The sequence below is a fragment of the Dryas octopetala genome, chromosome 5 (assembly GCF_963921425.1).
Source record: "Dryas octopetala chromosome 5, drDryOcto1.1, whole genome shotgun sequence".
NCBI lineage: Eukaryota > Viridiplantae > Streptophyta > Magnoliopsida > Rosales > Rosaceae > Dryas > Dryas octopetala.
The window spans coordinates 6,021,517-6,045,819 of NC_141370.1; the positions used below are offsets into that span (position 1 = coordinate 6,021,517).

Below are 24,303 nucleotides of genomic sequence, written 5' to 3' on the forward strand. Positions count from 1 at the left end.
TAGAAAATCAGTAGCCTCTTCAAGGCATTTCTACAAACACCATTGCCCCTCATCCAACTTAAGAATCAAATAAAATTCTTGGGGTCAATTGACTCCATTTGCTCCAATATAGATCCGCCCCTAACAATAGTGTTGCAACCCACAAATGGGATACTATTTTTTAAAAGTACCATTTGAGTTGCACTTTAATATTAAAGTGAGATTCGTTTTTGCTTACTACGGTGAGCATTACCATTATTATAAATGAGTGACACGTGGTAATGTTCACCACCACCTTTTTGTGGTGAACAAAAATGAGTCATTAAAATGGAGCTAGTTGAACTGTAACCCCATTGCCATTGATGTTGCTCTTACTCATTGGCCAAAGATGCGAATTGCTAATTAACTATAATTGAGTTGACCCGCCCATGAGGACTTACTTCTTATTATAAAAACTCAACAAGAAGCCCTCCGTATGTATGCTTCTGTGAGACACAGATAGAGACAGAGAAAGAGGGAATGGCAAGAGAAAGAGTGGAGGATGTGGTGATAGTGGGGGCAGGGATAGCAGGGTTGGCCACTGCAGTGGCGCTGAAGAGAGTTGGGGTTGAAGCGTTGGTGCTGGAGAGATCGGAAGGGCTCAGAGCCATGGGCACAGCTTTAACCCTCTTCCCCAACGCTTGGTTTGCTCTTGATGCCTTGGCTGTGTCTCAAAAGCTCACATCCCTTTATGCCCCCACCAACAAGTAAATGCTCTCTCTCTCTCTCGCATTTGTTTTCCTTTTTTCTTTTCTTTTTTCTTTTTTTTCTTTTTTTTTTTTTGCTTCTTTTGTGATGAATTCATACATTTTAGTATTTTACATACCAAGATACCAAGAGAGAGAATGTAGTTCTCATCATTGTGTTGCTGAAATTAGAGGCCTTCACGCACAAACACAAAACTAACCAGGGACTAGCCCGGGCTTAGATAAGCCTACATAATCAGCCTCATAGACAAACACAAAGGGGGAGGGGACATAAAATAAAGGCTAGATTAGTTAAAGGAGAAAAAAAAATTAAAGGAAAAGAAAATTTAAATAGTTACACTTCCAAATCATTAAACTTACAGAATTATATTGTCAAATAGTTATAATTATACAATTACACAGCTATTGTAATTACAATTACACAGTTACATTGCCTTTGTAATGTAATTATATTAGTATATATTGTTCTGTAATTTTTGGTAACCGATGGTGTCATGGGCCAGTTTTCGAGCACCAAACTAATCCCTTGGGCCAATCATAGACATACAATGTTGACTAAAACTATGAAGCAAAGGAAGTTTTCTTATTTATTTTCATGGTAGTCAATAGTATCCTATATTGGACTTGACAATAAAAGGCTAAATTAGTTATGAAACATGAGATGAAATGGAGACGTAGATTTCACTTATTATGTATTTCTAATTTGAGCTATTATCAGGGGATACATAACTGATCTTGATACTGGAGCAATTCAAGAAGTTTCTTTCACCAGAAGCAATGGGTAAGCAAGGTGTTATTGTGTTCACTTTCTACACCTGGTGGAACTGAAACATATTAATATGCATGTCATTAGGAATGTAGATCCACAATTGATTTGAATGTTGTCATCTTTTACATGGAAACAGTGATACAGTTGGACCAAGATCAGTGCACCGGAAAGCCTTACTTGAGGCTTTGGCAGATGAATTACCAATCGATTCAATCCGTTTCTCTTCCAAGATCACTGGCATTGAGACCCAACAACATGAAGGCTCATCCATTCCCATTATTCACATGGAAGATGGAACTATCATCAAAGCAAAGGTAAACTGCCTAATACAGAAACCCACATACAATGTCAATATATAACTAGTTAAAATTTCTCTGTCTCCTTCCTGTATTTCTCTCTTTTAATTGTATGTTTATGAATTATAGGTCCTGATAGGCTGTGATGGGGTGCACTCAGTGGTGGCACGCTGGTTAGGACTTGCTGAACCAGTGCATTCTGGTCGATCAGCAGTTCGTGGCTTGGCTGTGTTTCCTCAAGGCCATGGACTCAGCAACGATGCGCATCAGTATGTAGGATCAGGCAGAAGGGCTGGTTTTGTTTCCCTCAATGACAAAGAGATTCATTGGTTCTATACTTGTGTATCTCCAGCAAAAGGTTCAAAATATCAGACCATGCCCTTTATTTTGGTCACAAGCAATTTATCTAAACATGCTGCTCTAATAAGAACCACACATGTAACATAAACGTTTCTAAGCTGACTTGAGAAAATTCTGTGTAACAAATTCTGTACACATTTTATTATACCATATCACAAAAGCCAGAAATTAAATAAGACCAAGCAAAAGTCTTAAGCTCTACTGTAAATTTTATGTTAAATTTTCTTTCATTGTTGGGGTAGATGTGGCAGGAGAGCCGGAAGCTATACAAAGAGAAGTGATTGAGAATTACGCCAAGGACCTGCCTCCTTTATACCTAGACATTGTGCAACACTCGGATCTTTCAACATTGACATGGGCTCCACTGATGTTCCGGTATCCATGGCATGTTGCATTTGGGAACCTAGCCAAGCAAAACATCACAGTGGCTGGCGATGCCATGCACCCCATGACACCTGATTTAGCACAGGGAGGTTGCTCAGCATTAGAAGATGCAGTGGTTTTAGCCAGACACATACAGACATCCTTTATACAAAATGGAGGAGTTGTGCCAACAAAAATGGCTGGAGCAATCGGAAAATATGTGGAAGAAAGAAGATGGCGTGTTGTCGGGTTGATTACGGGGTCATTTTTGGCAGGATGGGTGCAGCAGGGAGGGTCTGGATGGGGTATGAAATTCTTGAGGAATGTCATATTTTACAGGTTCCTTTTCCTTAAGATTGTTAGATTTACACATTATGATTGTGGGAAACTTTCTAGTGAATCTCATTGTGGAGAATTGGATGACAAGATAAACTAGATTCCCTCCTCAGCTCCTCTAGTGAAATAATTATTGAATCCCCTCCCCACCTTCCCAAGCAAATAAAGAAAAACAGGAATGTGCATGTGAAAATGGGTAATACTATTTAGTAGAAGCCAACAACATAAGAGCATTACTACACATGCTTATCTTCTCCCAAATGCTGAGCACAAGTGTGATCATGGTTATGAAAATGAAATGATCAATCTTCTTAATTTGCTCAGTCTAATATTTTGTATCTCTTTAGTTTGTAGTAATTCGAAATTTTGGTAGACATGAGAGGTACTGTAATAGAATTTTATTTTTTCTTTTTGCATACCAGAGAAATTATTTTTTCTCTTATAGGTAAGAAGAGCCAAATGTACAACTAGTCAACATGATTTGTCTTATTTTCTGTCAGTCATTGGCTGCCTTAATCTCTAATGCTTTGCAGTTGCATGCCATTCTTCCTGGAAAAGTTGTGTGTGTTGATACACCACGTTAGCATACATGTGTGATATCTGTTCCACTTATATCTCGACATGTGTTTATTTTTTTAATGTTAAATCCTATTAAGCAAATCCATCAACATTGGATCGCAATCAAAATGCAGCTACACCCAAAGTGACTTTTTTTTTTTTCTCAAATTCGGTTTAAATTGCACAAAAAACTTGTTTAAACTAGTTTACTCAAGAATGATCGAAAATTATGCATATAACTTCTAATTTCATTTCAAATAAAAATCAAAACTCAAAACTCAAACTTCAAGTTCAAACCCAAAAAATTTATTGAGATTTGATTTCTCTGGCACATAGGTTCAATTGTTCAAACATGAAAATAAAAATTGAAATTAGATTTAGAAAACTATAACATGGCATCTTCAGCAATAATAGGTACCATACAACTACTTTTGGGAAGTAGTGGAGACATCACCTTTATTTTTGAAAAAGCAAATGAGTTCAGCTCACCAGCACCAATTAGACCACCCTACAAGCCTCATAGGCCATGTTTGATATGCTGGACTATATTGAATTGGATTATTTTATGAATTATATTGGATTATGTTGGACTGGAGTAAGCTGAATTAAATGTATCCTATGTTTGGTACTGTGTCGGATTATAAAGCTGGATAAGCTAAATAACATTATCTTATATTTGGTACATGGCTAGACTAGCTAAGCTAGAATTATTTTTATTTTTAAATTAATAAAAAATTTTAATTATCACTTTTCAATCGCAACCATTGAAACAAAATGTGTGGTTGAGATCACACCATATTTTTAATGTCCAAGTTTGTTTTTTTTAACCATGATAAAAAAATAGTTTATTTCTTTTTAGGTTTAATTATCGATTTACTACCTAAAATTGTAACTCATTCTTATATTGCCACCTGAAACATTTTTTGTCCCAAATTACCACCTGTAACTTACATCTGTGTCCCATTTTACCTTATTCCTTAAAAAATTTCATTCAAAATGCTGACTTGGCCGTTAATGCTGACGTGTCACGTTGGATGTGCGCCACGTGTCACATCTTTGCTTTTATTTTCGGGTTTTTTAATTTTCCTATTTCTATAAACTTTGAAAATTAATTAAAAATAGCTCCAAACTCATAAAAATACATAGAAAATTCCTACGGACTCATCTTGACTAGTACTAATTTACTATGGGGTCAAAATACTAATTTTTCCTCTAAAAATTTTCAGAAAATTTGGGAAGTCCAAATTTATTTCTAGAAAATTAAAATAAATTTCCTTCTATTAAATAAATTCTAGAATTTTCATAAACTCTTGGACGAATTTTCAAAAAAATTTTGGAAATTACCAAAAGCCTATTTTAGAGAATTATTTCAAGACTTTACATAAATTTTAGAATTTATTTTATAGAGGGAAATTTGTTTTCCTCTAAGACCGAGAGGTCTTTTAGGTAGCAAGTGTTCACGAGAAAGGTATTGTTAGTTTTTAGAAGACTAACGCTGCAGACCTCATATTTTTTGGAATTCGGGAGATTATCCTATGAATTTCCAAAGAATCTAGAGTATTTTAATTTTCTATAAATAAATTTGGACTTTCCAAATTTTATGGAAATTTTTAGAGGGAAAATTGGTATTTTGTACTCATAATAAATTAGTACTAGTCAAGACGATTCCGTAGAAATTTTCCGTGTATTTTTCTAAGTTCAGAGCTATTTTTAATTAATTTTCAAAATTTATAAAAATAGGAAAATAAAAAAAATACAAGAAAAAATGTGACATGTGGCGCACATCTAGCACGCCACGTAAGCAATAATGGCCAAGTCAACATTTTTAACAGAATTGTTGACAGAATAAAGTAAAATAAGACACAGATGTAAGTTATAGGTGGAAATCTAGGACAAAAAAACTTTTAGGCGACGACATGAGAATGAGTTACAGTTTTGAGTGTAAATCGATAATTAAGCTTTCTTTTTAACAAAAGAAATACAACCGAACCCAAAATCCATGGCTATCATTCCTACATCAGAGCTTACATGTCGATTTTATTTCTCATCTATGCCGATTTTACTTCTCATCTATGTCGATTTTACAAAACCCACAAAATATTGGGTATTTGCTTCAAAGCTTCAAAGCCCTTACTACAATGGCCATCATAGCTTTGCAAGCCATCTTGGGTCTCTTTGCCGCTCCTCTCCCCACCGCTCTCTCACGATCAGAACCTCATTTTCCTCCTTAAACCCACCCATCGTCAGCCGCAAGCTTCGAGCCGCCGTTCTTTCTCTTTGAGCACAGCTCCTCCGCCGCCAAGCAAAAACTCAGAGAAACCCATATAAACCAAAAACTCAAAGAAAAAAAATAGGGAAAAAAGGAAGAAGAAACCCATAAAAAAAAAATGGAACAGAAGACCAGTGGCTCATGTTGAGAGAAATTCCATATTGAAAATGTGAAGGCCTTGCTGGTGGCTTATAAGGGTTTGGGCTACTCCTCCTATTGCCAATTGGTTTTGGGATGGATGCCTAGATTTCTTCATGATATCAGAGCAGGTTATCCATGTGATGCGCCTAACGACCACATGTGCTCCCATGTCACCTAATTAAATTGTCCACGTGTTAGGCTTAAATGACGCCACATGTGCAGAGGCGTGTTGAGAGAAATCTCACATTGAAAATGTGAGAACCTTGCTAGTGGCTTATAAGGGTTTGGGCTACTCCTTCCATTTCCAATTGATTTTGGAATAGATGCTTAGATTTCTTCAGCTCAATCTCACGCCATCAATCCATCAATCCATTAATCCATCAATCCATTAATCCAATAAATCAATTTATGAAAATGAAGAAAAATCTAGTAAATCAATCCCAAGCCACCTTGTACAATAAAGAGGAGAGAGAGAGAGAGAGAGAGAGGAGGGAGAGAGATTGAGAAAAAAAAAAGATGAGGGAGAGATTAGAGAGAAGTTGTGTGCTACAACATGCTAAAGGGAGCAGTGACCAGTGAGTAGGGAAAGGTGGTCTTTTCACAAGTAAGTTGCCTTTCTTTTTTTGGCCGGGAACTCGGGAAGTAAGTTGCCTTCTTGTTATTTTGTTAATAAAAAATAAGTCAAAACTCATAGAACTCGTTTGGTTCAAGTTTTAAAGGTTTATGAATGAGAAATTTATTTCATTTCCACATTTGGTAAGTATAAGCAGGGAAATCAATTTCTGCCTCAAGGGTATCTGATACCCTTATTGGGAGGAAAATGAAACCATGTTGGAGCAATGAAATTGATTCCTCTTTTTTGGGAAAACATTTATTGCTTTTTTTTGGACAAAATTAACTCTGCTATTATTTCAAAATAAATAATAGATGAGGGTATAAACCATATAATTGAAAAACTGACCAAACATAGCATTTATTGCTTCCAATTCCTAGTTTACTTTCCCAAATCTACTAAACATAAGAAAGGAAATTTTACATTCCCTTCCCCTGAAAAATGCAAATGAATTGATTTTTTGGGAAATCAATTCCATGAATCAAACGGGCCTACGGTTAAAATGCCCAAAAAAAAAAGTAAATCAGCAAACCCAAATACAAACTCTCTTCATTTAAATTTGGGTTAAATACAAAAATGGTTCACGAACTTTACAATAAATCTCAATTTGGTACACTAACTATAAAAGTGTCAATATGGTTCATGAACTTTTCAAGTTGTATCAAAGCAGTACAAACGTTAACTTCCATCCGAAAATTAACGGAATTGGTCACATGAAAATGTGATGAACTGACTGAAATGCCTCTCAAATGTGGTCACTTGTTGTGCATATGACCAGTTTTCGTTAAATTTTTCAATGGAAGTTAGCGTTTGTACTACTTTGGTACAACTTGAAAAGTCCGTGCACCAAATTGATACATTTTATAATTAGTTGACCAAATTGAGATTTATTATAAAGTTCGTGGACCATTTTTACATTTAACCCTTTAAATTTTAAACCTAAGCCCAAACGCAAAATGCTAAACCCAAACAAACCCAAACTCTCTTCCTTCCACCCCCGCCCTGTGCTGGTCTCTTGTCTTCAGCGATTCAGCACCCCTCCATTCCTCCAGGCGCCATTCTCGTCTTCTTCAAGCTCTCTCACTCTCGTCTGAAACTCCATCCTCCAGGTAACCTCTCTCTCTCTCTCTCTCTCTCTCTCTCTCTCTCTCTCTCTCTCTCTCTCTCTCTCTCACCTATCTCTGCTATTTCCTGTGGTTGATGTAATGATACAGTTTTGGGTTGGGCATATATTGGTTTTGAAAGGGGGAGAAGAGTACTGTATTTTCAGTCATTCAATGTGAACGTAATGTTTTCTTTAACTTGGCCGATGTTAGGTTTGGCCAGAAGGTGCTTGCAATGGCTACAGCCACCTACCCACCACCACCACCGTATTATAAGCTCTACAAAGATTACTTGCAAGACCCCAAATCAGCTCCAGAGCCGCCCCCTCCGATTGAAGGGACATACATTTGCTATGGTGGCAATTACACTGTGAGCTTTTCCCATTCTTTGCAGTTTTCCTCTCAAAATTTATATAAACATTGTCAATTCGATTTCTGAAAATTGCTTTTTTCCTAATGATATACAGATGCCATAATTTTCAGTGCAAATTAAATCTTGTTGAATTTATTGTTTGAAGAATGTAATCCATCATTTATAGCAGTTGCTTAAGGCAGGAGTGCAATATTAGTACCTTAAAAGTTGTAGGTTTTGGATATTGAGTTTTGGGTTATCTTCTTACAAAATACATAAGATTCCAGATTTTATTGTGTTCATGTTATCAATGTCTTATTTGATCATTATTGTTTTCCTAGTAATTTATTCATAATTAGTTTTATGTTTATTTTATATAGACTGATGATATGCTTCCGAGCTTGGAAGAACAAGGAGTTCATCAACTGTACCCAAAAGGCCCAAACACTGGTACGTGCATCTCTGCTCTAATTTTAATTATTTGTATTTTCGTTTGGAAATAATTTTAGGAATCGAATTGAACATCTGGTTTCAAGCATTGTCCATTTATCAATTAAAGCAGTTTCTTCTTGGGGTTGGTTGAATTATGTAATTATACCTTTTTTTTTTTTTTGGCATACTCTAGTTAATGAGAATTTTCTTTGGTTAGTTAGAAAACTGTTGCTAGGTTGAGAAATGTTCACTTGATTGCAGTTATCTACAACTTTATTGCGCAAGAACTGTTGTATGTAATACATTTGGAGGCAAAAGAAGTAGCAACTGTTGAGAAATGTTCCTCCACATTTCTGATTGATTGTTATAGCTTTCTAGGCTCTGGGATATATGCATCCATCCTAGCTAATGTTGTCATTATAGATCAGCTCTTGATGACTAAACTATGAACCCTTGAATGAGCCATATTTGGTGAAATAAGAATGTTTAAGAGCAGTGTAAATAAGAAATAAGGATCTTCTGGAGAATGTTTGAATATTCGGACAAGAGATGAACGTTAGGGGTTTATGTCCGAGTAATTTTGCGTGGTTTGGTCTGCAGAACATTATTTGATTGATAATTTTGACAAGAAACCCATAAGAACTGTGTGTTAGTTCACAAGTGTGTGTGACTACGTTTATTCTAGTGTTTTTTGCATGCTCATGTATGTTTTGTCCTAGTGATTCTTACCTCTCAAATATGTTATGCTGTCTCTGACAAAAACAGTGATCCTTTTTAGATTTTAAGAAGGAGCTGAGGTCACTTAACAGAGAATTGCAGCTTCACATTTTGGAGCTTGCCGATATTCTTGTAGAGAGACCGTCACAATACGCAAGGAGAGTGGAAGACATATCTCTTATATTCAAGAACTTACATCATCTTCTCAACTCATTGCGGCCCCATCAGGTAAGACATTTGTAGGTGTGTTATTCCTCTCCCACAACCCTGTTTTCAAGGTTTGGCTGTTCCCATTTCACTCGCCGCGACTACAGGGATATGATTTGTTGGCCTGAGTTTAAAGAACTACTTTATTTTCTTATGTTTTTTATCATACAGGCTAGAGCAACGCTAATTCATATTCTAGAACTTCAGATCCAACGTCGTAAACAAGCTGTGGAGGATATAAAGAGGTATACTTTCAACAATTCCTGCAAAGCTTTATGGACATTTGAGACTGAAATGTTCCGTGAATTGAATGTTCCGTAATTGCTCGTGACCGTTGTTTCACTTTCTTGTTTAGGAGGAGAGAAGAAGCACAGAGACTTCTCAAGGAGTCCCTTGGAACGTTGGAGGACACTAGCCATCTTATGTATTAAAGTAGGGAGTGTGCTCATGTTTGTTCTAATCACTAATTAAGGCCTTTTTATTTTTAGAACTGAGAACCGTCTTATTTCCATCTTGTAATTACCTAATTATTAATTGACGGTGCCCTCGAGCCTTTAGTTCAACTCTCATGGGTGGAGTGAGATGAAGGGTAGATCCTAAATTCATTTCTCTTTGTAAACCGAGAAAAAAACTATTCAGTGAAGACGAAAGTATTGTCTCGCATCACACATGACATTGAAATTCATGTCATTGTTAAATCAGATGCTCTGGGAAAATATTATGGCTACAATGTTGTACACAATTATTTTCTCACATTCAACACTTTCGTATACTAATTGATGATCGGTTTTATGAGAAATGGGTTGTATACAACCATTGTAAGCAATGCTAAAGGTCGTCCTGATAATTGCGTTTTACAATCTCTGAATTTTTGAAACTAACATGAGAAGGAAGAGAGATACGATAAAATGAGAATTAATTATATTTACATTTCTTGAGGTCTATTGTCTTTTCACATACATTCTCTGAGGTTTCAATAATTACATATACACCTCATGAAGTTTTAAAATTATTGCATATAACCCTCTATAGTGAGACGAAAAATGATGAGGAATTATGCAAAAAGGTATGTTAAGAAGTGAAATGGTTAATAAGATTACTCAAGGTGTAAGATCCAATCTCAATATAAATATATATATTTTTTTTTTCTCTTTTAGGGGGTTATATGCAATAATTTTGAAACCTCATAATGTATGTGTAATTTTTGAAATCCCAGGGGGTGTATGTGAAAAGACAATAAACCTCAGGGAGTGTTGTAATTAACTCGATAAAATGAGCCTTCAAAAAATAGAAAATAGAATAGAGAAAAAAAAAAAATCATTGTATGTATTCTCTCTCTCTCTTTCTCCCACATTTCTCATCCTTTTCATCGTTCTCTCTTTAATTGAAATCCTTATCAAACATATTCTTTAACTTATACAGTGGTTAAGAATTGAAATGATGCATAAATCTTTACCACGGTCAAGTTTTTTATCATTGGAAAGGGTTTCATTTTGTTTTGTTTTTTCTTCTTTATCATTTATCGTCATTTTCATTAGTAAGAATTTTTTTGGTAAAAACTTTTATGCTTCTAACTAGGGGTAGACATAGTCTGAATTGGTTCGATTTTCACTCAAAACCTCAAGCAGAACCAATCTAATTGGTTTGGATTTTTTTCAGCCAAAATCGACCAAACCATATACTAAACCGAATCAAATTGATCCATTCATTGTGGGTTTGGGTTGGTCAATTTGAGCGATTTGGGGAGGGATGAGAGAAACAAAGAAAAAGATAATGAGGAGACAAAGACGAATCAGAGAAAAATATGAACAAAAATTAAAGAAGATGATGGAAAGAAGTTGCAAAGAGAAGGAGATGGAGGCATTGACTAGAGGGAGGTGCAATTGAGATGGTCTATGCAGTTCACAAATAGTTTAAATAGCTCACCGAACCACAAATAATAGTTTGGTTTAGTTTATATACGACAAATTTTTTTTTTTTTTTGGTATAAAAACCGAACTAAACTTCCCCAAATAGTTGTGTTAAATGTCTATCTATACTTTGAAGTTTTAACATCACTTTTAATATAAAGAACATTACATTTAAATCATTAAAACATTTCTAAACACTAAAATAGCCAATGTTGTTTTTTTTTTTTTTTAACTAAAATGGTCATTGGTAGGGGTGGGCACAGTGCGGTTCGGCTCAGTTCACCCCGAAAACCATGCACTGCGCCAGAAATATTATATCGGTGCGGTTCGGTGTTGTGAACCGGACAAAGTGGAAAAAAATCAAACCAAATCAAACCATTGCAAGAACGGTTTGGTTCGGTGCGTGCACGGTTTTGGGCCCAAAAATGTGGGCCTAAGCCCAATTATTTTATTGGTACTTACATTTGGTTTTTAAATTTTTTGGCCACACAATTGGATTTTTGAACTACCATTCTACCAATTAAACAAATACAAATACAACTTTGAACTTTGTTTAACTTGCTTAGTCCTTAAAATTTTAAAATAAATACAACTTGCTTAAGTTATAAGTTATAACTATATATAAGATTATATATAATTACTATAGAGTAATGAGTATAGTATATATATAACTATATACTACTATAGTATATACTAGTATACTACTATAATTATATATTACTTATATAGTTATATATAACTATTGTAGTATGTATACAACTACTATACACTAACTACTAACTATATAGTTATATATAACTAACTATACTAAGTTACTAACTATATAATTATATACTAAGTTTATATATAACTCTATATGCATAAAACATTATTATATAGACTATAGACTATAGAGTATATAGAAATAGAATATACTAATTTTATTATATAAGATATAACTAAAATTATATACTAAAACATTATTATATATATAATATTAAACTCATAGGGTTATATAAAATATATTTTAGGGTCTAAAATAAAAATGTATAAAATGTGTATAAAAATTTATAAAATATGCATAAAAATATATAATTATATTTTTAAAAAATTACACGGTTTGGTTCGGATAAAATAAGCATGAAATTGGAACCAGAACCGTCTATATACGGTTTGGTTCGATTTTCTCTTACGATGTTGACTGTTTGGTCAACTCGGTGTTTTTTCGGTTTTTTTTTTTTCGGTTGGTTTGGTTCGGTGTTTCGGTGCGTCGATTATTATGCCCACCCCTAGTCATTGGATTTTGATTATTTATTCCATAATGGTCAATGAGACCAAACCCAGTCCGCCATTTTAAAGTGTACCATAGAGAGCAACTATATACGCACCTCTTTTTCTCTCATTACACACCCCTTTTGCTTATTTTGTAAAATGACAAAAATTACCTAAAGCTAAATTACCATAAAGGACAAAAAAAAAAAAAACAAAACAACCAAAAACAATGGACCACTCCAGCCGGCCTCCTCCCACCTGCCACTGTCGCCGGCAGTCGGATCCCTTTCTGCCGACGCATCACCTCCTCTCTCTCTCTCTCTCTCTCTCTCTCTCTCTCTTCCCTCTCAATTTCTCTCTCACTCTCGCAGCCCCCTGGCTCGACAGAAAGGGAGGCCGGCGAGGTTATTAACCTCCAGATCGGAGGTCAGGAAACTTCCGATCTAGAGGCCAGCAAGGTTTTCGTCCAGCCATGGAGCTGCGAGAGTGAGAGAGAAAGTGAGAGGGAAGACAAAAAGAGAGAGGGAAAGAGTAAGAAAGATGGAGAGGGAGGAGGAGGTTCACTCGTGACGAATCCAGTGACATCCAACGGCTGTGTGCAGGGTAGGGCGGGTACTGGGTGTTTAAAAAATTTTGTTTTTATTTTTCTGTGTAAGGGAGGTTATTTGGGAATTTGGGGGGTGTGTAATGAGAAATTTAAAAAAGGAAAAAGTAAATTAGGGTGTATATGAGTAAATGGTGTGTAGTGAGAGGAAAAAATGTGTACAAATAGTAGCACTCTTATCATATTGCTCTTTTGTTTAGAGTGCTGCTATTTGCACATTCTTTTTTTCTTTTTGCACACCTTTTTCTCCTACACACCTCCTACCTTCTCCTAAAATTTTAAATTTCTCTTTAACACACCCCTCCAATTACCCTAATACCCCTATTTTATACATTTCACAAAATTTCTCACCACAACACACCCCTTCACCCACCACACCCCATCAACTCAAACAAAAACAAAAAAAACACACAACCCCTCCCTCTCCCTCACCCTCACCCGACCACCTCCCTCCCTCCCTCTCTCCTTCCTTCACCGACTACCTCCCTTTCTCTCTCCTCCCCGCAGCACCGACCTCTCTCTCTCTCCCCCCCGCAGCACCACCCTCCTATCTCTCTCTCTTCTTCCGCAGCACCACCCTCCCTCTCTCTCCTTCCCTCCAAACACCATTAAAAAAAAATTGCAATTCGGCAAGTTCGCAGACCAGTGCCGAACTGGGCTGTTTCGTTCGACACTCATCCGCCGAACAATCCTGTTATATTCGGCTGATGACTGCCGAACGAAACAGCCCGGTTCGGCATTGGTCTGCCGAACTGCAATTTTTTTTTTAATGGTGGATGTTCGATGGTTGTCTGCCATGGCTTCCTCGAGCAGAGATATAGAAAGGGAAAGAGAGAGAGGAGAGAGATGGACAGAAGAGAGAGAGGGAAGGAGAGGCGTTGCGGGGAGGTGGTGACCCGAGAGGCTTAGTAGTCGCCGCTATGCAGAGGCTGGAGTTAGAGCCAGCGAGGGCCTCGTTCTGGGCCTCGAGGTGGAAGACGAGGTGCTGCGGGCGGAGGTGTAGCAGCGTGTGGGAGGACAGCGAGCGCATGGAGGCTGGGTGCTGCGCGCAGGCGGTTGTGAAGAGGTGGTCGCCGATCTTGAAGGCAGACAGAGAAAGGGAGAGAGGAGAGATGGAAGGAGGGAGAGAGAGAGAGAGAGAGCCGCTGGTGGTCTCTGCTCGCGGGGAGGTGGCCAGCGATGGCAGGCGTGGCCAAGGTTGGCGGCGACAAGGTGGAGTCGTGAGAGGGAGGGAGGTGGTCGGGAGAGAGAATGCATGGGTTCGAGAGAGAGAGAGAGAGAAAGAGAGTGAGGTGAGAGAAGTTTGGGGTAAATATAAATTGTCCTTTAGTGTCTTTGTACATTGGGATAATTTTGTAAATTGATTAATTAAGTGATAAAGGGTGTGCAAATAGAAGCCCTCTTTGTTTATTAGTTATATTCATGGATGTAATTTACGATATTGTCCTTCCTTTTATTTTATTTTTTTTTTTTTTTTTTTTTGCGGATTTGGTTTTTCAGTTTGGGATTCTAAGTTTCATTGTCTTCAGGGGTTTCTTCCATTTTGCATTCGATTTCGTCGCTTTTATTTATGCTCCAAGTTCTTAATCGATTTAGCTACGATTTCATTGCTTTTTTATATCTTTTTTCTCTGTTTCTTCTGGTAAGTATACTGTTTCTGTGCATTTTATAGTAGGATTTTTGAATTCTGTGTTTTTGTTTGTCAATTCTGCTATTGAATTTCCTAGTTTAGGGTCTTTGATCCATTGGTTGAAGAAGCAGTTTATGTATGTATTCGTTTTTAAGTATTTTTTAAGTTTTTTGCTTCGACATATATGTTTTTGTTTTCATATTGTTCGAGATTTGCCTATGGCATGATCAAAGTAATTGTATTCTTTGAATTTAGGTTGTCTGCTAGTTGAATTTAGATTCCACTTGCTTTTTTAAAAAAAAAAATGTTTTTGAGTTGGACCATGAGTTGTAGTTTGTTGAGTTGGTTCTATTTTTTTCATAACAACAATCTACTTTTATGCATACTGTAACTGTGTTGTTGTATTTACAGTGTTAAAACTTTTAGATTCTGCACCTGGTGCCATCATGTTGGTATTGACATGTTTATTCTTTTGTTTTAGTTTTAGTATCTGTAGCACATGGACTGTTGTTCTCCTCTATTCCTTTATTGATATACTTTTGAGTTACTTAGTGATTATACACTATTCTTTCTTTTTTCAGTATCTGTTTGACAGTTTTTGTGTTTGTACTTTTTCGTTTGCGTACAGTGCACTTATTTAGAGATTTTATTTTAAAGGTGATGTAGGGAGATATAATTGCACTTTGTTATTCACTTTCTAGTCTTCTAGATATTCCAGCTGTCTTCTGGAATCAGATGCAGATTACGATTTAATGTTGGCGTGTGTAAGTATTGCCAACAGTAAGTTTGTGGACATCTCTGTACGTGATGAAGCTGTTAGTGGAATTGCTTCTTTTGAGAATGGAGCTTCATCTTCTAATAGCACTTGTCAAAGTGGCGTTTTTTATGACATTGAGTACTTGGGAAGGTATAAGAGGGTTGCGGCCAAGACATATTTGTCCAATGAGTAGCTACTACTCAATCTTATATTAATGAAGTTGGTCAAAGGTTTGTAGGTGGAGTTGAAGACTTACGCTGTTGAATCTGGCTTCAAGTTTAAGTTTTGTAATAATGACAGAACTTGTGATCGATGTCTGTTCTATGAGAGATGCTGAAGGATGTGGGTGGCGAGTGTATGCTGGTATTGAACCTTGTACTGCTTATTTCGTGGCCCAAGTTCCTTTAAAAAAAAGGAAGGGGGGGGAGGCGTCCTTCTTGTTTGATTGTATTCTAGAACATTGGAATCCCTGAACTTAATTAAGGAAAGGAAATAAATTTTGGTCTCCTTGGAACCCTTTTGATGTTGTCAATCTGAAGCAAAACCCCAACTTTTAAATGCCAAGTAATTCTTTTCTTTGGGCAGAAATTGTTGGTTTCCTGAACAATTACACAACTCGCAATCTTGAAAGATTTGAGAACCTTGTTCTAAATTAGTGTTCTTGCTTTTGGTTTTGTTCATGATATTTCTTCAAAGTCGGGGAACAAGAGAAAGAAAAGAGATCTCCTTCAAAATAAAACGATTTGCCTCCCTTTGCTTTTCACTTAGAATTTCAGATTTGACAGAAAATGCAAACCAATAGCATTCTAACATCATGCAATTTTTCAAAATGAAGGTCTTGCCATTTGTTATCCAAAAGCAGAGGCTGGGGAAATTATTGATCTCTTTCTTTGTAAGTCCGAATATTTAGAAGCATTTTACTCATATTCATCCAAAGTTGTGAAGTCAGGGCATTAATTAATAGAGAATTCTAAGAAGTAAGAATGGTACATTGTTTTTCAAGTATGAAATGAATGTTTAGTTTCTCTTGATCTGCAGAACCACAGTAGCCAATTCCATATAGCCAAAGGAGAAAGGAGACATCACATTCAAGAAGCGGTTTTTGGTTTACTTTGATGGTTGGCTCTCCTGAATTTCTATGACTATGCTGGACCCTTTCACTCATTTCTTATGTCCAGAAGTGTTTTTTATAACAGTAAGACTAATGTGATATTTTTCTGATTTCCTTATGCTTTATCTTATCCGGGAGCTCAATTCTAAGACTATTCTGTGGCAAAAGAAACCTTGGTATTGATTTTTGGGTATGTGGCTGTCGAATCCTTGGTCTTGATTAGACATAAGACTCAATATTTTGAATCCATATGGAAGTCTAGAGTTTGACAAATGTGCAATTGTTGAGTGGGATCTCTCATGCATCTCTCTTATAGGGTACCAAAGGTGTAGTCTAAGAACATTCATGTTCAAGTGCCATTCATCTTTCAACTGATCTTTTATCTTTGAAGAGCTTGATCATAATAACATTATACATTTACATTTTTATGCAAAATATTAATGTGAATTGACAGAAGGTTTGTAGTCAATAGTTCTATTGGTCAAATTGTGAAGTACCTTGATACTTGAGCCCACATGATGAATTGGGGGCGAAGTTTTTGGAGGAGAGAGCAGCACTTGAAGCCAAAGTATCTGATGTTGTATCAACCTCTGTGTACAGAAGGAAATTAAAATGCAGGTATGTTAAAGAAAGCAAACGACATTAAAATGGCTACATCAGTAAAGCCACAGCTTCTGACAGTCAAGACAGCCACCATTCCAAGTCTATCAAAGGTACTCAAGCATGGCTGAGCTGTAGGGTGTTTAGAAACTAATAGAAACAACAGCTGTAGTTTTTAGTAACCAAACTAACAGAAACAACATCTCTAACTTAGGTTATGTATATGTGTGTGTGTGTTATTTATGTAAATGATTTGGTCCAGAATTAATATAAAAACACAGAAATTCCTCTGCCTTCTTGGATAGTAGCTTCACTAATTTTTTACTTATATTACTTCATTTCCTTGAATGCATAATAGAAAAAGCCTATAACGTACAACCACCAAATCAAACTCAATCAAATATCGGTAACTCGGCACCATTGGAGTCGAAAAGGGATTGACCACAGAGTAGTCATTCATGTGGAATGCAAATTCCCAGTCTTTGAGTAGGAATGGAATGGAGGAGTGGACATTCACGTGGAATGCCCCGTTCTAGAGAATGAACACTCTACCAAACAATCGAAAAGGGAATGCCCATTTCATTCCAATATATATATACATCAATGTCCTCCAAACAAGCATTCGCTTAAACCTTATCATGGTCTTTCTATTAGATCACACAAGCAGAGTCTCAATGTCTCATACATCTACACACTTATACATATAGCATTGACTAATATACACAACACATTCATTTACAGCACTGATGTATGCAACCTTATTTAAAAAGAAGCATTAAGAAAATGAAACAAACAGCAATGGAATATTCAAGAGGTGGTAGAAGGTGGTGGTGCAAACTGGTAGGAGGCATAAGAAAGAGCACCAAGGTCCCAGCTGTGATGGATGAGCTTAGCCTTGGCATTTGGCTCTGCAGCACCCATGGCCACATGCAATGGGTAAAAGTGGTCCGGCCAAGGGTGAGCCATTTTCGCATGGGGCGCCTTCTCTTCATAGCGGTTCACGTCCTCGTACCTCCCTTGAAGCAGAGAATCCTTAAGCCAAGTATCAAACTCCAAAGCCCAAGGAGCAATGGACCCACCATTGGTGGACCCCAGTGCCCTTAAATTGTGGGTCGCGCTTCCCGACCCCACAATTAGGACACCCTCGTCCTTGAGAGGGGCCAGAGCCCTCCCCAAGTTGTAATGATAGCTCCCGTCCCGGTCCGTCTGGATCGACAGCTGGCAAACCGGGATGTCCGCTTCCGGGTACATAAGCATGAGTGGGACCCAGGCGCCGTGGTCGAGCCCGCGCTTCTTGTCTTCGTCGACCCGGTTGAACCCGGATTCGAGGAGAAGTTTCTTGACCCGGTTTGCCAATTGGGGCGACCCGGGAGCCGGGTACTTGAGCTTGTACATGGGCTTGGGGAAGCCGTAGAAGTCGTAGATGGTGTCGTTTGGGCCGGAAATGGAGTTGACGGTGGGGATGGTGGTCTCCCAGTGGCCGGAGATGATGAGAATGGAATTGGGTTTTTCAGGGAACACCTTTTCTTTCCATGATTTCAGGAAATGCCGGGCGGGGAGGGACTCGTCGATGCTCAGCGTCGGCGATCCGTGCGATATGTAGAACGTGTCCCTCACTGCCATTCTTGACTACAGAGAAACAGAACCAATTCTCCAATTGGGAAGTGGGAATTGCCGAATTGGGTTGAGAATTCCTGCTAAGGTAGACGCCATGCCTTAGGGTTTTATTTGCATTCATAATCTCATTTGTTTGTTAATGGACCTTGCTGCATTCTTAGGTAGATGCCATGCCTAGGTTGCATTTAGGGTACCAAACTAGGGTAGACGCCATGCACTAGTTTGTACATTTGGGGAATCATGCATTTCATACTATGCCATAGGTGAATATGCGAATGCATTCATCAATAGGAATTAAATGTTTCAGAAATTGCACCATGACATTGAATATGAGGTCTAGTGGTAAAGTCCTAGAGTCCTAGTATCATCATCCATCTATTTTCACAAGATAACTTGTTGTTTTCATACTCTCTGCTAGTTGCACATCTTAGTCTTTAAAGTAGGTTTAATTTGCTGTTTTCAAGTCGTACAGACCCCCTCCAACTCGTGTGTGTGTGTGTGTGTGTGTGTTTCATTTCAGTAAGTAGCTGCCCTATGCGTGACAACTTGAGCAGCCACTTGTCTTTTATTTTCTTGTTTTGTTAGCATTAGGATTATCATTTAAAGATCATCCTTAGTCCTCGTGGGATCGACCTTGCTTGCCATCTATATTATATATAGATTCGTGCACTGCGAGTATTAAAATATAACGAACAGTTTCTTCCCTAGAAGTCTTTTGCTATACTTATATTTTCTATGAGACTTGCAGCAGCCTATTTATAGAGCATAGACTTACCAATTACAATATGGATTCCTAATCCTAATAGAATTAGGTAATCTACCTATTAGCTAATTCTAGTCCCTTGTACACAAGGAAAACCCTTTAGAACTCCTTCCCACACTAGGAAAGTCTTATGCAAGTCCTATTTGTCTTCCAAAATCGTACTCCACTAGGAAAACACCAAACTACCCCACTGCCCAGTCTCCCTATTGCTCTCGGCCAGACCTGTAGCTTCCTTCAGAAATTTCCGACGAGACAAAAAACACAACAATCTCCACCTTGGCGAGTCAGAACCAAAGCCATGAATGTTGTACCTTCGAGATATTCTCTAGTCTTGAAGTAACCTCGAACAAACCTCCAAGAACCTCTTCACATTGGCAAAAAAAAACCTATTGCCTCAATGCACCTTAAGTGAGAAGGTGCTCCACCTCAATCAACTAACTTTGAAGACTGAGCAAGCTCAACCCGAGCTTGTACCTTCGAATCTTAATTGCAGCCTCAAGATTCTCTTCGCCTTTTATTCCATAAACCCATTCATAGCCAACGTTCTCCTTGGATTTAGGAACTAACTTCCAACCGAAGTTCCTTTGTAGAGACAACCTAGCACACCTCTGACGTTCCCATTCATTGCTCTCACAAGCCCCCTTGAATGTAGTCGGATTTCCCTTACTAACACCATAGTAACCTCTGTCCTTTTCCCACCAAAACTTGTGAGTTAGCTTCATGGTACTTTTGGGCTTGGACTGCCTTGTGCTCTTTTGCTCCACCTGTTCTTGAACCTTTGTTGATATTTGTTGCTGTCCAAACTCTTCAACCCTTGTGTCATGCTCCACTAGCTCAGAGTTGGCCTTCTCTTGAACTGAATTTACCTTCATAACCACCTTGGTTGCCTTCATGGTTGCATCTTCCTTAACAACAATCAAACCTTCCTCATCTTCCTTGACTTCCCTTGATGCATCTTTGAAGTCAATCTTTGATGAATAACTAACCAAGCAACAATCATGGTTTGTTGCTTCTTCTTCCTTAGCCATAGCACTTATTTGATGAGACTCTTCCTTTGTGAGATGATGCCCTTGCTCTCCCTTGTTACAATGCTCCATGAGATCAACATCCAAGCTCTCTTGGTAGACACAGCTGCTCCACCTATCACTGTAACCCCGGAAAGCTTGTAGAGATTATTAGCTTGCACAACTCCCTTCAGGATCACACTTGATCCTTTTGAGACTTGGAGCTTCCCTGCTCTAGACTTGAATGCATACCCATTCTTCCCTAGAGTTCCAAGAGAGATAAGATTTCTCTTCAATGTAGGAATATATCGCACATTCCCAAGCAACCTAACAATTCCATCTTGCATCTTCACCTTGACTGTGCCAACGCCATGAACCTTGCACACAGAGTTATCTCCCAACAAAACTTTGCCCTCACTAGATTCCTCATATGTATGAAATCACTCCTTGTTTGCACACATATGAAAACTACATCCGGAGTCCAAATACCAAGCATGTGGAGTAGAATTACTCGAAGATACCACCAAAAGCTCCCCATCGTCGACCACTACGTTACTTGAGTTTTCAGCCCTTTTCTTCTTCTTCTCCAGCCATATCTGGCAATCCCTTTTCCAGTGGTCTAGTGAACCACACTCAAAGCAACCACCTTCTTCATCAGAATCTTTGGACTTCCCCTTTTTGCTAGATCTACCCCTCATTTCCTTCCCTCGACTCTTCTCCTTGCCCTTAGCATAAAGGCCTTGTGATGACTGAGTGCCTTCGGTCAAATCATCTAACTTTGCATATGACTGAAGCGCTTGCACCACGTCATCAAGCTTTAGAGTCTCCTTTCCAAACATCAAAGTTGTTCGAAAGTGCTTGAAAGAAGATGGCAAGGATCTCAACAAGATGATAGCTTTATCATCATCCTTGTAAACTTCTTCGACCTTGTCGAGATTAGCTATGCAATTCTGAAATTTGCATACATGATTCGCTACATCTCCACCTTCTTCTAGTTGAAGTCCGAAGAGTTCATCCTTCAAGAAGAGTTTATTGGACACCGTCTTGCCCATATAAACACTTTCTAACTTGTCCCATGCTTCTTTTGATGTCATCGCCTCTGTGATGTGAGACCTCACGGATCTTGTGAGGTGGATCTCTATTGAACTCTTGGGTAATCTACCTATTAGCTAATTCTATTCCCTTGTACACAAGGAAAACCCTTTAGAACTCCTTCCCACACTAGGAAAGTCTTGCGCAAGTCCTATTTGTCTTCCAAAATCGTACCCCACTAGGAAAATACCAAACTACCCCACTGCCCAGTCTCTCTATTGCTCTCGGCCAGACCTATAGCTTCCTCCAGAAATTTCCGACGAGACAAAAAACACAACACAACACACCCCTTCACCCACGACACCCCATCAACTCAAACAAAAAATAAAAACACACAGCCTCTCCCCCTCCCTCACCCGACCACCTCCCTCCCTCTCTTCTTCCCTCACCGACCACCTCCCTTTCTCTCTCCTCCCCGCAGCACCGACCTCTCTCTCTCTCCTCCCCATAGCACCACCCTTCTATCTCTCTCTCTTCTTCCGCAGCACCACCCTCCCTCTCTCTCCTCCCCTCCGAACACCATTAAAAAAAAATTACAATTCAGCAGGTTCGGCAAACCAGTGCCTAACTGGGCTGTTTCGTTCGACACTCATCCGCTGAACAATCCTATTATATTCGGTGGATAACTGCCGAACGAAACAGCCCGGTTCGGCACTGGTCTGCCAAACTTGCCGAACTGCAATTTTTTTTTTTAATGGTGGATGTTCGGTGGTTGTCTGCCATGGCTTCCTCGAACAGAGATACAGAAAGGGAGAGAGAGAGAGGAGAGAGATAGACAGAAGAGAGAGGGAAGGAGAGGCGTTGCGGGGAGGTGGTGACCCGAGAGGCTGAGTAGTCGCCGCTATGCAGAGGCTAGAGTTGGAGCCAGTGTGGGCCTTGTTATGGGCTTCGAGGTGGAAGAAGAGGTGCTGCGGGCGGAGGTGTAGTAGCGTGTGGGAGGACAGCGAGCTCATGGAGGATGGGTGCTGCGCGCAGGCGGTTGTGAAGAGGTGGTCGCCGATCTTGAAGGCAGACAAAGAAAAGGAGAGAGGAGAGATGGAAGGAGAGAGAGAGAGAGAGCTGCTGGTGGTCTCTGCTCGCGGGGAGGTGGCCAGCGATGGCAGGCAGGGCCAAGGTTGGCGGCTGCAAGGTGGAGTCGTGAGAGGGAGGGAGGTGGTCGGGAGAGAGAATGGATGGGTTCGAGAAAGAGAAAGAGAGTGAGGTGAGAGAAGTTTGGGGTAAATATAAATTGTCCTTTAGTGTCTTTTTACATTGGGATAATTTTGTAAATTGAAAGGGTGTGCAAATAGGAGTTAATTACACTTACACCCCTTGAAGTTTATCGTCTTTTCACATACACCCCCTGGGGTTTCAATAATTACACATACATCCCCTAAGGTTTTAAAACTGTTGCATATAACCCCCTACAAGAAAAAAAATAAATAAATAAAAAAGAAAATATTTGTATTCAGGTTGGACCTTACACCTTGAATAATCTTATTAGGCTATTTAATCCCTTAGCATGCTTTTTTGTATAATTTCTCATCATTTTCGTCTCACTATAGGAGGTTATATGTAACAGTTTTAAAACCTCAGGAGGTGTATGTGTAATTATTGAAACCCTAGGGGGTGTATGTGAAAAGACGATGAACCTCAAGGGGTGTAAGTGTAATTAACTCGTGCAAATAGCAGCCCTCTTTGTTTATTAGTTATATTCATGGATGTAATTTACGATATTGTCCTTCCTTTTGTTTTTTTATCTTTTTTGGTGGTTTTTATTTTTTTTTTTTTGCGATCTATTTGGTTTTTCAGTTTGGGATTCTAAGTTTCATTGTCTTCAGGGGTTTCTTCCATTTTGCATTCGATTTCATCGCTTTTATTTATGCTCCAAGTTCTTAATCGATTTAGCTGCAATTTCATTGCTTTTTTATATCTTTTTTCTCTGTTTCTTCTGGTAAGTATACTGTTTCTGTGCATTTTATAGTAGGATTTTTGAATTCTGTTTTTTTGTTTGTCAATTCTGCTATTGAATTTCCTAGTTTAGGGTCTTTGATCCATTGGTTGAAGAAGCAGTTTATGTATGTATTCGTTTTTAAGTATTTTTTAAGTTTTTTGCTTCGACATATATGTTTTTGTTTTCATATTGTTCGAGATTTGCCTATGGCATGATCAAAGTAATTGTATTCTTTGAATTTAGGTTGTCTGCTAGTTGAATTTAGATTCCACTTGCTTTAAAAAAATAAAAAAAATGTTTTTGAGTTGGACCATGAGTTGTAGTTTGTTGAGTTGGTTCTATTTTTTTCATAACAACAATCTACTTTTATGCATACTGTAACTGTGTTGTTGTATTTACAGTGTTAAAACTTTTAGATTCTGCACCTGGTGCCATCATGTTGGTATTGACATGTTTATTCTTTTGTTTTAGTTTGAGTATCTGTAGCACATATACTGTTGTTCTCCTCTATTCCTTTATTGATTTACTTTTGAGTTACTTAGTGATTATACACTTCTTTTTTTCAGTATCTGTTTGACAGTTTGTGTATGTACTTTTTCGTTTGTGTACAGTGCACTTGTTTAGATATTTTAATTTTTTGTAAAGGTGATGTAGGGAGATATAATTGCACTTTGTTATTCACTTCCTAGATATTCCAGCTGTCTTCTGGACTCAGATGCAGATTACGATTTAATGTTGGTGTGTGTAAGTATTGCTAACAGTAAGTTTGTGGACATCTCTGTACGTGATG

General features: G+C 38.2%; 2 protein-coding genes and 1 pseudogene across 2 annotated transcripts; 2 read left to right on the forward strand and 1 right to left on the reverse strand.

Moving 5' to 3' along the window:
• The first annotated feature begins 483 nt into the window (after positions 1–483).
• On the forward strand, positions 484–2,949 carry LOC147283782 (monooxygenase 3-like). The gene is made up of 5 exons (XM_086245589.1): positions 484–725; positions 1,444–1,506; positions 1,631–1,808; positions 1,920–2,148; positions 2,393–2,949. Exons 1-5 carry the CDS (start codon positions 499–501, stop codon positions 2,947–2,949), a joined length of 1,254 nt encoding a protein of 417 aa, XP_086101715.1. The 5' UTR covers positions 484–498.
• Positions 2,950–7,401: 4,452 nt separating this feature from the next.
• Positions 7,402–9,990, forward strand: LOC147283783 (mediator of RNA polymerase II transcription subunit 7a-like). The gene is made up of 6 exons (XM_086245010.1): positions 7,402–7,539; positions 7,747–7,903; positions 8,266–8,335; positions 9,096–9,262; positions 9,413–9,486; positions 9,597–9,990. The coding sequence occupies exons 2-6, from the start codon at positions 7,769–7,771 to the stop codon at positions 9,670–9,672; spliced, it is 522 nt and encodes a 173-aa protein (XP_086101136.1). The 5' UTR covers positions 7,402–7,539; positions 7,747–7,768; the 3' UTR covers positions 9,673–9,990.
• Positions 9,991–17,665: 7,675 nt separating this feature from the next.
• On the reverse strand, positions 17,666–18,802 carry LOC147283784 (extradiol ring-cleavage dioxygenase pseudogene; annotated as a pseudogene).
• Between the last annotated feature and the right edge of the window lie 5,501 nt (positions 18,803–24,303).